This window comes from Mytilus galloprovincialis, chromosome 5 (genome assembly GCF_965363235.1).
Source record: "Mytilus galloprovincialis chromosome 5, xbMytGall1.hap1.1, whole genome shotgun sequence".
NCBI classification, from domain to species: Eukaryota; Metazoa; Mollusca; class Bivalvia; order Mytilida; family Mytilidae; genus Mytilus; species Mytilus galloprovincialis.
The window spans coordinates 16,832,945-16,845,525 of NC_134842.1; the positions used below are offsets into that span (position 1 = coordinate 16,832,945).

General features: G+C 30.7%; 1 protein-coding gene across 1 annotated transcript in view; it reads left to right on the forward strand.

Annotated features, from left to right (window-relative positions):
• Positions 1 to 12,581, forward strand: part of LOC143075280 (ubiquitin-protein ligase E3B-like) — a 59,622-nt gene that overhangs the window by 22,225 nt on the left and 24,816 nt on the right. Inside the window, exons 14-24 of the mRNA XM_076250654.1 lie at positions 355 to 384; positions 1,155 to 1,267; positions 1,771 to 1,913; positions 2,454 to 2,609; positions 4,420 to 4,594; positions 4,887 to 5,005; positions 6,321 to 6,435; positions 7,766 to 7,865; positions 8,671 to 8,790; positions 9,331 to 9,408; positions 12,397 to 12,495. Of these exons, the coding sequence (XP_076106769.1) occupies positions 355 to 384; positions 1,155 to 1,267; positions 1,771 to 1,913; positions 2,454 to 2,609; positions 4,420 to 4,594; positions 4,887 to 5,005; positions 6,321 to 6,435; positions 7,766 to 7,865; positions 8,671 to 8,790; positions 9,331 to 9,408; positions 12,397 to 12,495 (1,248 nt within the window). The remainder of the gene's footprint in view (positions 1 to 354; positions 385 to 1,154; positions 1,268 to 1,770; positions 1,914 to 2,453; positions 2,610 to 4,419; positions 4,595 to 4,886; positions 5,006 to 6,320; positions 6,436 to 7,765; positions 7,866 to 8,670; positions 8,791 to 9,330; positions 9,409 to 12,396; positions 12,496 to 12,581) is intronic.

A 12,581-nucleotide genomic window follows, 5' to 3' on the forward strand; every position in this document is an offset into this window, starting at 1 on the left:
TCTTGTTTTTTTAAATAATACTAATACATGTATCAATGAACACAATGGCAATCATATCCCTCAGAGTAATTTGCTCTGATGTAAGGATAGTATTTCCTATTTTCATTATTGTTATAAAAACTATAAAAGAGAGGCAAAAGATACCAAAGGAATAGTCAAACTCATAATCAATAACAAACTGCCAAATTTGCTTCCTATACCAATAAAAACTGACTGTCATCAAATAGCTGAAGGTGATGTTGAACATCAATCAATTGCAGTATTGTTGTTCAAACATTGGCAGTTACTTAAAAATACATGCAGCTTTATTTAGTATTTCAATATTTCATGATGAAAAATAATTATTTTTTTCAGGGTCTTGTTGAAAATACAATCAAATTTATGGTAAGTAAATTAGTTTAATAGTTTTATTTAATTTGCTATTTCCATTTAAATATGTTGTGATAATTGTGATATTCATTCATTATGAAGATAATTTGATTGATTGTTGCTTGCTTAACATCCAGTGGAAAAAAAGAATTAACAAATAAGTTCAAAGGAAATTCAAAAAAATTGATAAAACCCGACAAAATCAAATGCTGAACTATAACCAGGGGTCTCAACATGGGTTTTTGGGTACATATGTGCAGCTGGGATTTCAAAAACACTGCCCATTCATATATTGTAGAATGTGAATTTCTGACCCTTAAAAATGTTTCATGACAAAATCAAAACCCATTCATATACTCCTCAGTTATCACATATAATTTTTTTGTACATCTTGACTTGATTTTAAATGATAAAACAGCATTTATACAAAAATCTAATCTAAAGAGGAAAATTATTGACCCATTGACAGATTACCTTGGTCAAATCGCAACCCATTGATATATTTGATGTGTCAAAAAAGGAACCCATTCCAGTGGCACATCTGTACATACCTTCATATAGGAAGAGACACCTGTAATTAAAACGGTCCATTAATCCAAACTCTGATGAATAGCATATTATTAGCAATCAACCATTCTTGTCCGTTTTTCATAATTAATTGTTTTATTTTAATCATTCAGTTTTGTCATTTGAAACACTATAAATTAATTAATTTATTCATTAGTCAATACCTGTTTCAATTGCTTGATTAAATGTTAATTATGATATATCATTTCTATTTATAGACAGTTGTTATTCGTCTTCTGGAAAACTGTAAGAAATATGTACAGAATAAAAAATCCAGTTTAACTCACTGGCATCCTGTTCTGGGCTGGTTTTCTCAGAAGACAGATCCAAGGTAGGATGATGAATCAGTTTTCTAAAGTAAAGTTATTTTGATGATCCATAAGACAGGATAGGTTTAGCAAAAATAAAAAAAAATAAAAAAAATTAAGACAGCATTATTTGAATACAACAGTTCCTGAAATTGCTGGAATTGATGTTGCATTTTTGTCATTGTTCAACAACCAATATTTTTCTAAATTTACAGTAGTTTAGATGAGGGGAAAGATGTATCATTGGCAAGGTTCATCTATTTGAACATTGGCCAGTGGTTTACTATCAACTTTTGGAACTGTTTCAATTGCAATGCATGTGTTGAAGTCCCATTAGTGGCCATTGGCTGTTTTCTGCTCTTTCCTCTGGTCGTTGTCTCTTTGACACATTCTCAATTTCAATTCTCAACTTTATTAAGATTGTGTATAGGTCATATACTTTACAATGACTGCCATTACTAGTTAACGTATAACTTAATTGAATTTATGAAACATATCTTTTTAATCTTATGTTTTCTATTTTTAGTTTGCATGCCTCCATGCCATTTGTAGTTAAACAGTTACAGTTATTGTGGAGTGAGAAAATGATAAGACTAATGTTTACTGATCTCTTAATCTACATAGAAATAGATACAGAGAAAGCCAGTAAAAATCCTTCACCTTCTAAAAGTAGGTCACCTCATTCTTAATCTTCATTGAATAATTTATATAAATCTGTAAAAATACCAAAGGGAAATGTATCATATTTAAGAGAAAACAAATATATAGCATTTCCCAAAATGCAGTCCCTGCATTTCAATTAATTACACTTTTGCTGAAAGAGTCAATAAAAGCCTCACATTATTTTGATTTACATAAAAAAAAATCTGTAAAGTGCGAACAAAATAATCCTTATCTTAGAGAATTAAAGTATTGCATCTAAAATCGTCATAGAAATTTCTATTTAAAAGGAACAATTATAAACATGATTAACTCATTTTATTTCTCTATATCATAACATAATCTTTCTAGAGAGAAAGCAAACAAGAATTACATTTTCTTAAATAATCTTTTGTATCTTCACTTGCATATTGATGCAGATCTTGCAACAAACAGAAAAAAAGCAATTCCTTTCAAAAGAAGGTTATTGTAGATTAATTGACAAGAAAATTTATGCATAGAAGGTGCAGGAAATATTTTATAATCCATATTGATGTTATGTATTTATAGATATAATTAAGAAAGCACTAGATAAAGCTTCAACAAAATCATCTGGATCTAAAATCAAATTAGATAGTTCTGTTAGTACGTCTACATGTCTACCATGTGTCCTGTATCAGAGAACAATCAACACTTTATCACAACTCAGGATGGATATACTCGGAGGTAAGATACACTTAACCCTAATTTACAAAAAGTATGCTTTGATCTTTACTGTGATGATTTTTCATACCACAGGACTTTGAGTGATATGTGTAATTAAAACTTGAGTAGAAAGAGAATTTACTATGTCATGTGATTACCTCATTGAAGTTGCCTAGGAAAACAGCAATACACAGATTATGTGGTTCATAAGTGTTTCTTGTTTCTAGTTTTGTATATAGATTAGACCATTGGTTTTCCCCTTTGAATGCTTTTTACACAAGTCATATTTGGGGCCCTGTATATATATTTATATAGCTTACTGTTAGATGTGAGCCAAGGTTCTGTGTCAAAGACCATACCTTTATCTATAATAGTTTTCCTTTTACAAATTGTTGACCTTAAATGGTTTTCCTTTTACAAATGTGTGAATTGGATGGATAGTTGGCTCATTGGCACTTATACTTATATCTTATATCTATCAATATTTTTTAAATATTGGAGATTTATAGAATATTGAGAAAAAAATTAATTTGAGAATAGAAATGAGATATTTGTCAAAGAGACAAGAACCCGACCAAAGAGCAAAAAACAACAGAAGGCTACTTCTCATTTCAGAGCTATCTCACTTTAAGGAAATTGTAGTTGAAAAACACCCATTGTTTGAAGAACCATCAATAATCTATAAATTATATAACTCATCAGAAAGGATAGGTCAACACTTTATATCACAATTCTTAATGGTGAACTTGATATGAGATGAATTAACACCCTATTATAATTCAGAATTGATATAAACTTAGTGTCTTTGATTTAAGTTGCCTATTGAAAGATAAGGTTACACTTAGTGTCTTTGAGTTTAGTTGCCTATTGAAAGATAAGGTTACACTTTGTGTCTTTGAGTTAAGTTGCCTATTGAAAGATAAGATTACACTTTGTGTCTTTGAGTTAAGTTGCCTATTGAAAGATAAGGTTACACTTTGTGTCTTTGAGTTAAGTTGCCTATTGAAAGATAAGGTTACACTTAGTGTCTTTGAGTTAAGTTGCCTATTGAAAGATAAGGTTACACTTTGTTTCTTTGAGTTAAGTTGCCTATTGAAAGATAAGGTTACACTTTATTAAAGCTAAGGGTGTACATACTACGTGACAATTTGTCTATATTAAAATAAATTGCATAATTATAGTTATGATTTAATAGGTCAATATAATAAGCCAATTGCTCAAATTTAGTAGAATCATATTCAAAACAGTGTGGCTGTGGCCATTGATTGACGACCTAGATAATCCCATTGACTGGGACAGATTATGTGAGCGTTTGTCTGTAACGACCACTGCTCACTATGTACTTGTTAAAGACACTTAAACTGTGGGGTCACCAAAGGTTCTCAACACCTAAATGAAGTTATTCGAAAAATTAATCAGGAATAACACGATGTTATTATTTATATCAATAATGTAAATCAAAACATAAAGGTTATTCCTGATTAATTTTTCGAATTATTTTATTATTGAAGGCGTTAAGAACCTTTGGTTACCCCACAGTTTAAATTCTATAATAAGTAAGTAGTGGGCAGTGGTCGTTACAGACAAACGTTCACCTAATCTGTCCCAGTCAATGGGATAATTAAGGTCGTCAATCAATGGCCACAGCCACACTGTTTTGAATATGATTCTATCACAGATGGGTTTCAATTTGCCACTGGATGTTAAGCAACTAACAATCAATCAATCAGATGGGTTTCTTGTGATGAAAGTTAATGAGATCACTGTCTTGCTAATGAAACAAGTCCCTGTACCCCATCATACACACTATAGATATATTTCTATTTTCCAGGTTTAAGTTACAATGATGTATTATTACCTATTCTGTGGAAGTTTTTAGTGGACCTTGGACCAAACTGTGGATTGAAGAGCTTTTTAGAGCTTCTTAGTCAAGCCCCCAACAGTACTATTCATCCAGTATTTAGTCTACTGACCGTGTTCTGTGATGCTGCTAGTCACTTTATTATGTAAGTATGTGTGGCCTGTCTATCAGGAATGTTTAATTATTTTGTAAGTCCTTGTGTACATATATATAATATTGTTCCATGAAAAATAAATGAATTCACATCAGCAATAAATGGCTTCATGCTTAAACACAGGTCTAGCAACCCAGGCTTGTAAAATTGCCAAGATTGAAAAGTTTATTGAGAAGACTACAGTAAATAGCAAGGTATATAGCGAATTGGATATATAGTGAATTAGTGTAAAGAAGTGATATTTTGGAGCATTATTTATACTGTTATTTTGTATACATTGTAGAACATTGGATGATATTGAAATGTATGAACAAGGCAGATTATTCAAACTTGAAGATTATGTGAAAATCAGTGAGTTCCTGAACTGTTTTGTTTTCCGTGTTATCTGGAACAATTTGATAGGTAAGTTCTAGGATGATGCTGTCATGTTTTGTTTTCCGTGTTATCTGAAATAACTTGATAGGTAAGTTCTAGGATGATGCTGTCATGTTTTGTTTTCCGTGTTATCTGGAATAACTTGATAGGTAAGTTCTAGGATGATGCTGTCATGTTTTGTTTTCCGTGTTATCTGGAATAACTTGATAGGTAAGTTCTAGGATGATGCTGTCATGTTTTGTTTTCCGTGTTATCTGGAATAACTTGATAGGTAAGTTCTAGGATGATGCTGTCATGTTTTGTTTTCTGTGTTATCTGGAACAACTTGATAGGTAAGTTCTAGGATGATGCTGTCATGTTTTGTTTTCCGTGTTATCTGGAATAACTTGATAGGTAAGTTCTAGGATGATGCTGTCATGTTTTGTTTTCCGTGTTATATGGAATAATTTGATAGGTAAGTTCTAGGATGATGCTGTCATGTTTTGTTTTCTGTGTTATATGGAATAACTTGATAGGTAAGTTCTAGGATGATGCTGTCATGTTTTGTTTTCCGTGTTATATGGAATAACTTGATAGGTAAGTTCTAGGAGGATGCTTCCATGTTATCACAGTTTATATAAGAATAAAGAGATGTGGTATGATTGCCAATGAATTCATTCTCAACCAGATCTGAAATGATTTAAGGTAAAAGTAATTATGGTCACTGTTTGACCTTCAGCATTGAGAAAAACCCATACCATATATCAAAAGTCATCTATTCAAGGAGCCTTGACCAAAAAAAACATGGTTAATCAAGTCAGAAACCGATAATCAATTTGCCAATGGTCACTGTCTACCTTATTGGTTTTTTCTTTTGCTGAATTCTCTTTTGAAATGTTTCACAGTTTTATGATTTAAAAATAAAAATCTTTGAGCCTTGATTGCAGAGTTAAATAAAAATTTCTAACTTTAGCATTATATAACTCTGAAGATATTAGAATGTATTCAACTATCCCTTTAAACAAACAATGAAGGTTCTTGGAAAATATAGAGCCAAATTCTGGTCATTTGGTGTCAGCTGGTGGAATAGTCTCATTATCAATCATACCACATCTTATTTTTATATTGAAGAATATACAATCTACTGTTAATTCAGAAATAATGGGCACATTTATTATTGCAATTTAAAAAAATGCTCCATACAAAAAATATTAAGAAATGAAATATGTCAGTTGTTTCTGAATTTATAGTAATCAGAATATCTTACAATGATTTATGTTATTATATTTCTTATTTCCTTGAAGTATTATATTTTACCATATGTAAAAACATCGTATAATACAACATAACGTTTTATTGATAGACACCACAGCAGCATTAATGTCTGATGTGTTTGGATCAACTCGTGGACTTTTGAATATTCTCTATGAGAGAGATTGTAGACGTAGTTATACTCCTCCTAATCACTGGTTAATCAGGTATATAAAAATTAGCAAAACTGCATTAGTGCATATAAAGCTATAAAAGGCCCCAAAATGACAATTGTTTAAAAATTCCAGCAAGTATGTAGGATAGTGGAAATCAGTGCACTACGTGTAGGAAAAATTGTGATACTTGCAATTGAGATATAACAAGCTGTTATAAAAAATCAGTCAGACTTTTCCAAATTTATCATCATTAATTTTGCCTTGGTTTTTGATTAACTGACTTAAGCTCTTACAGTGCTTTGATTTATTTATATCTTCATTGATCTAAAAATCTTGCAGTCATTCCTAAAATACAGATTTTAGATTGTCAATTTACAACAGCACAAAAAAAAAATAACATAAAATTGGAGTGTCCAAGTAGCAATCAACATGTAAATAATCAAGGAAATAAACGAAACTTATCAAAACATTATTAAATCACTAGTTATATGGCAGCAAAGAGATATAGTTATTGTTAACTTTCATTTGATAACATCTTGAATGACATGTCATGCCTTTTTATATTGGTTTCATCATTATATTTCGTCATTGTCGTCGTCGTCCAAAAACAGTTGGTTTCCGGACAGTAACTTTAGTATATAAGTAAATAGAAATCCATGAAATTTATACACAAGGTAAATTACCACAAAAGAAAGGTTGGGATTGATATTGGGGGTTATGGTCCAAACAGTTTAGGAAATAGGGGTAAAAACAGGGGCCCAAATAAGCATTTTAGTAGTTTCCAGTCAATTTGAAAAAGCATATTGTATTGCACCAAAGCAAAAAAATAATATAAATTCAAATCATATAACCAATTCTAAGTTCTTAAAAGTGTAAAATATTTTACATTACAATCCAAATTCAGATCTGTATCAAGTGCTAATATTGTGTCCATTTTTGCCCTAACTGTTCAGGGTTGGACCTCTGCAGTCGTATAGAGGTGCGCTCAGCGAAGCAATTCATTGTTTTTATATTTCTTACAGATATTTAAGAAATCTAAACCCTTTGATGATAACAAATAGATATTCATTACAAACAAGCATTAGTATAATATTTTTCAGAGCACACTTACTTACATCAGACACATTTTGAAATATACTTAAAGATGAAAAACAAAGAAATGTGTAATATACATCAATGAAACAGCAACCCAACAACATTGAAAAACCCAATGACATGTAAATGATATATAGTTTTTAACAATTTACAGGTGCCCATACTATATGTCTAGATCTCTAGATTCACCCTGAGGCTAGAAAAATATTTGAATAAATCTAGCAAAGATTATTTGTGAAATGCCAACACCAAATTGTATAAATAATTTCCATTTGTTGAATTATAGGGATGTAAAGCCATCAGTTTTCATGGCTGAGTTGGAGAAAGGGAAGAAGCCAGCAGTTTTTCTGATGCAGAGATTACCACACATCATTCCATTCTCAGAGGTAGGTGTGGTGAAACCATGATGTCTGTTTGTCTATCTATTTCATTATGAACTTGCTATAATCACCTGTTTGTTAATACATGGATCTCTTCTTTGATGAAACTTGGAATACATTTGTTTAAATATTTTTGGATTACTACTATAAATTCAGAAATTATTGCCTGCATTTATTATTAAAAATTTTGTCATTTGAAACTAAAATGCAATTTTAATTTTTGCAATATTCAGAAAAATTCCTTTTAATTCATATAATTAATTTTCAAAATGCGAGTTGTAATTATTGTGATTATAACCCTGTCACATTTTTCGCAATAATTTCTGAATTTAAAGTAAATATTGAGACAAAAACAGTCCAAAATAGTTCCTCTACTGTATAGTATCAGTAACCAGGAAATACAGGGGTTGTGAGTTCTAACCAAGAATTCATGTATCAGTTGTATTTGACTCCTATCTTAAATTTACGAGGATTGTCAGTTTTCCTGCCATAGGTCATTGTTTTCTGACTTCCTACACCAATAAAAACTGACCACTACATTATAGCCAAAAGTGCTGTAAATAGTGTAAAACCAAAGATATTTATAATTTGATTGTTATTTTAACATTTTCAGAAATTTCAGAATATTAAGATTGATATATAGGAGCTCAATGTCTTGTTTTATAAACTAATAATGGATTCTTGAATCATTGAACTAAATAATTGAAAGCATGTGTAAAAATGACTTTATTTTCCAATGTTTTAATAACTCACTGTGAAATCAATTTGTTGTTTTTCTGATATTCTTTTTAAATTTGCAATTATTTTTTAGAGAGTAAAACTATTTAGAAGACATGTTAATAAAGAGAAAGAAGCCATGGGTTTTACAGAATCAGCCTGTACCTCTCCACAGTCTACACTTATATCTGTACACAGGTCAAGGATTGTAGAGGTAATAACTAATGTTGTTTTTGCAAAATAAGGTAAAATTAAACCCTTTGCTAAAGTTTCTCATTTTAAAGTAACTCTTGTTTTAAAGATGTTTAGACATGAATGATGTCCCGATTGTTAACAGGATAGAGAGAGTACAGGATACCAAAGGGACATTCAAACTCATATGTTTAGAAAATAAACTGACAATGTCCATTCCTATTAAACACCTCTGATTACAGGAATGACAAAGACAAACTTACTTTCCCTACCAAAGTTCTGTGATTCACTCAGATAATCTGGCTTTCATCAGCAATAAAAATCATCAGCTGCCATGAAATAGCCAGTGTGCCAAAGTGGCGTTGAACACAACCAATCAATCAGTCTATCAATCTTGCCACAGATGATATGAAGTAAAACTGTCCAAATTCACACCCAATTTGAATAATTGAATCACTTTACTAATTGTATACTTCATCAGTAATGAAGTAGTTCAAATATTCTTTCATTAAATGACAAATTTATCTACAAAACTAAAATTAATGACAAATTCTATTTATAGGATGGTTACAGACAACTAGCACAGCTACCAACTAAATCAATGAAGGGGCTCATCAGGGTGAAATTCATAAATGAACAGGTAAGTTTCATCATTGAATATAATCCACCAAGATTGATAGAAATAACAAAGGAGTAGGGACATTAAGACCCTTACTTGGCCCAAAAATTACAGCAAAATTAAAAGTTATCGTACATATTCTTAAATTACTGAAAACTTGACTAAGGTACAAGGTATTCAGAAAAACAAAACAAATTTGACATTGATCAAGTTACCATGGCAACAAATAATTACTTAATTTACATATTTTGTAAAATTTCGTGATTTTACGTTTTGCATCAAATTCTTAGTATATATTAGATTGAAAAATATGTGCGCACCCAAGTACCAAATTTATATTTGATGAGATTATGTCAATAGTTATAATAAAGCTTCTGTTAAATTATTTTGTTGTTTCTTGGCTGTGCATGATGTTTCCACAATGAAAATAAAGAGAGAAAACTGCATAAATTCTGTATTTTTCATCGTTTTTGTGAAAACACTACATATTATGACGTAATTGTGACGTCATAAAAAAAATCTTTATGTTTTTCAATTATATTTCTTGACCCTGTGCATTTCTAAACATTATGTGTCAATTGGAAATAATCATCAAAGATTTCATTTTCCTTGGCCAAAACCAGGCCTTTATGCCCCTACTCCTTTGATATAGAGGCCTACTGTAAATAATTTATTAGTGGGAAACAAATTTTCGTAGATTTTGTTGGTGTATGTTAACCATATATAGTAGTCCAGTCAATCTAGCATAAATTTGACCCTAACCTGAAAGTAATTGCAATAGAAGATTTATAAGTTTTAATCTTTAGCATAATACCCCAAATATACACAGAAAAAAGTCCCATAAAATCTAACTTGAGGAAGACTAAAAAAATCACTATTTAAAATGACTATGGAGATTTGCATTGAAAAGGGAGATAACTCTTGCAAAAAAGGCAGAAATATCAATAAAAATTGATACAAAATTATAACTTTGCCGCTACTATTCATCAGAATGTATTGATTCTTGATTTTTTAGCGGTCTTTAGAGTATAACAAACAACTGTAAAGGTGTTTTCATATATTCTATCAAGCTATACTCTAGATTTCGTAATTCATTAGTTGACCATTTATTGAATTTTTCAACATGTCAAGGTAAGGAATCTTAGATTTAATAAAAAATAATTAAGCATGTATTCTTCTTTTTGTGGTTTAAAGTTTCTTTAGATAAGTAAGTTGCTGAAAAAATATAATATACAGATATAAACAATATCAAATTTTCACATTATTTTTTCAAAATGGTTACAAAGCTTCAAATTTGCAACTTCTTTAACCCTTAGACTGCTGCATTCATTTCTATTTTAATTTTGTGTATTGCTGAATAAGATTTTAATCACTGATGAAATAAACATGTTCACTAACAATTGCTGTATCTGTGTAAATATTGAATATTCATCAATAAAAGTTATATAAAAAAGTATTGTTAGATTCTATATTTTTTATTTATTTTATTTTTGTGTGTGTCTCTGGTCATTTTTTACTTGTACAGGTGCAAATAGAGGTAAACAAAGGTAACTTATTTTTTTCGTGTTTTATTAACGAATCCATCAATGTAAAAGTATCTATGACTTCAGAATTGAACTAATATAGTTAAAAATCTCTTTTAAGAACTAGTTCCATTGTGATTATCAGAAAAAAAGTTTTTTCTCGGACCAACAGCCTTTTTTATGCAATTATTTTCCGGTATTTTCCTCCGACTTTCACTGCGCCGACTTTTACTTCCATGTACAAATATATTTATAAGACAAGCTTAAGTTCATTGTTATAGCTTTCATCAATAAATAATCTTGACAAACTTAAAGTTCGGATCTATCCATGTCAGTCAATATTGATTCACATTTGAAAGGCGAAATGATAAACATCGCAAATCCTGTTTCATGTCATCCATTTTGAACAAGGTCTGGGAATCCCCGTGGTTCTCGCTTTAAAAGTCTTCTGTTCGCAGTTTTGATAGAATGTTTCTATTTCCATCTATTATATCTTATGTTCTCGTCCAAATCCTTTTAATCAGCCGCCGCTGTTAAATCGTTATCATTGAAATACTTCTGAACGTGTTGGCCATTTCTCCAAATAATATCCCCCATTTTGTCACTTTTTGCATCAAAAATTTTCACTTTCGGTTTTATCGCTTATACCTGATTTAAAGTCAAGAGACACTCGAAAGAACGCAGATTTTTAACCAATCAGAATCCATACAAGTTGAAACTGCCGCAATCTCATGAATATTGACTCCGCCCATTCCATGGTAACTGTGTAAACAAATGAGTTACAGAAAACGACTATAGTCGCGCGTAGCAGTAGCGGACTGCTTTATCGGAATGACAATAGTCGCGCGTAGCAGTCTAAGGGTTAATGAAAAATGCATGAAAAAAATAAAACTACCCATAACACTTCGGTTTTGTACATTTCATGAGCAGAAGATTATATAATTTAGTCAAATACAAACTTATAACCCCATCAAAGTATCATACTTTACATAAATTTTAAGAAAACAACAAAAAAATGACCAAAAAAAGACTCATTTTTGCGAAGAGTTAATTCCCCTTCCAATGTTAATCTCTATAGGAAATTAAAAATGCTGATTTTGAGTTTTCTTCAAGTTAGATTTTATGGGACTTTTTTCTGTGTATATAAAGGGCATACTGCTATAGTTTAGAACTAAAACATTTTCTGTTGCAATTAGTTTGAGTTAAATCTTAGTTTGACTGGACTAATAGACTTGTATGGAGACTTGGCAAAACCATGCATTAAAATATCCACAAAAGTTCAAGTTTTTCCCAATCCACAAAAATTGGTACCCATCAAAATAAATTTTATCCACAGAATCTAACACTGATCTAAACTAAATACTTCTTATTGCAGAGGGGGTATAAGCAGGAATATGAGAAGTTTGTTTAGATTCTATGATTTGTTGTTTGACATCAGTCTTTCTAAATGAATGCAACCATATTTACATTCTCTATACACTTGTAGGGATTAGATGAAGCAGGTATAGACCAGGATGGAGTATTTAAGGAATTTCTGGAGGAGACTATCAGCCGAGTGTTTGATCCTTCCCTCAACTTATTCAAGGTAATATTTCATAGTTAATAAAGAAAGACAATGATACCAAATGCATAATTTGATGAAAACAGCTGTGGAACAATATAAAATCCTTC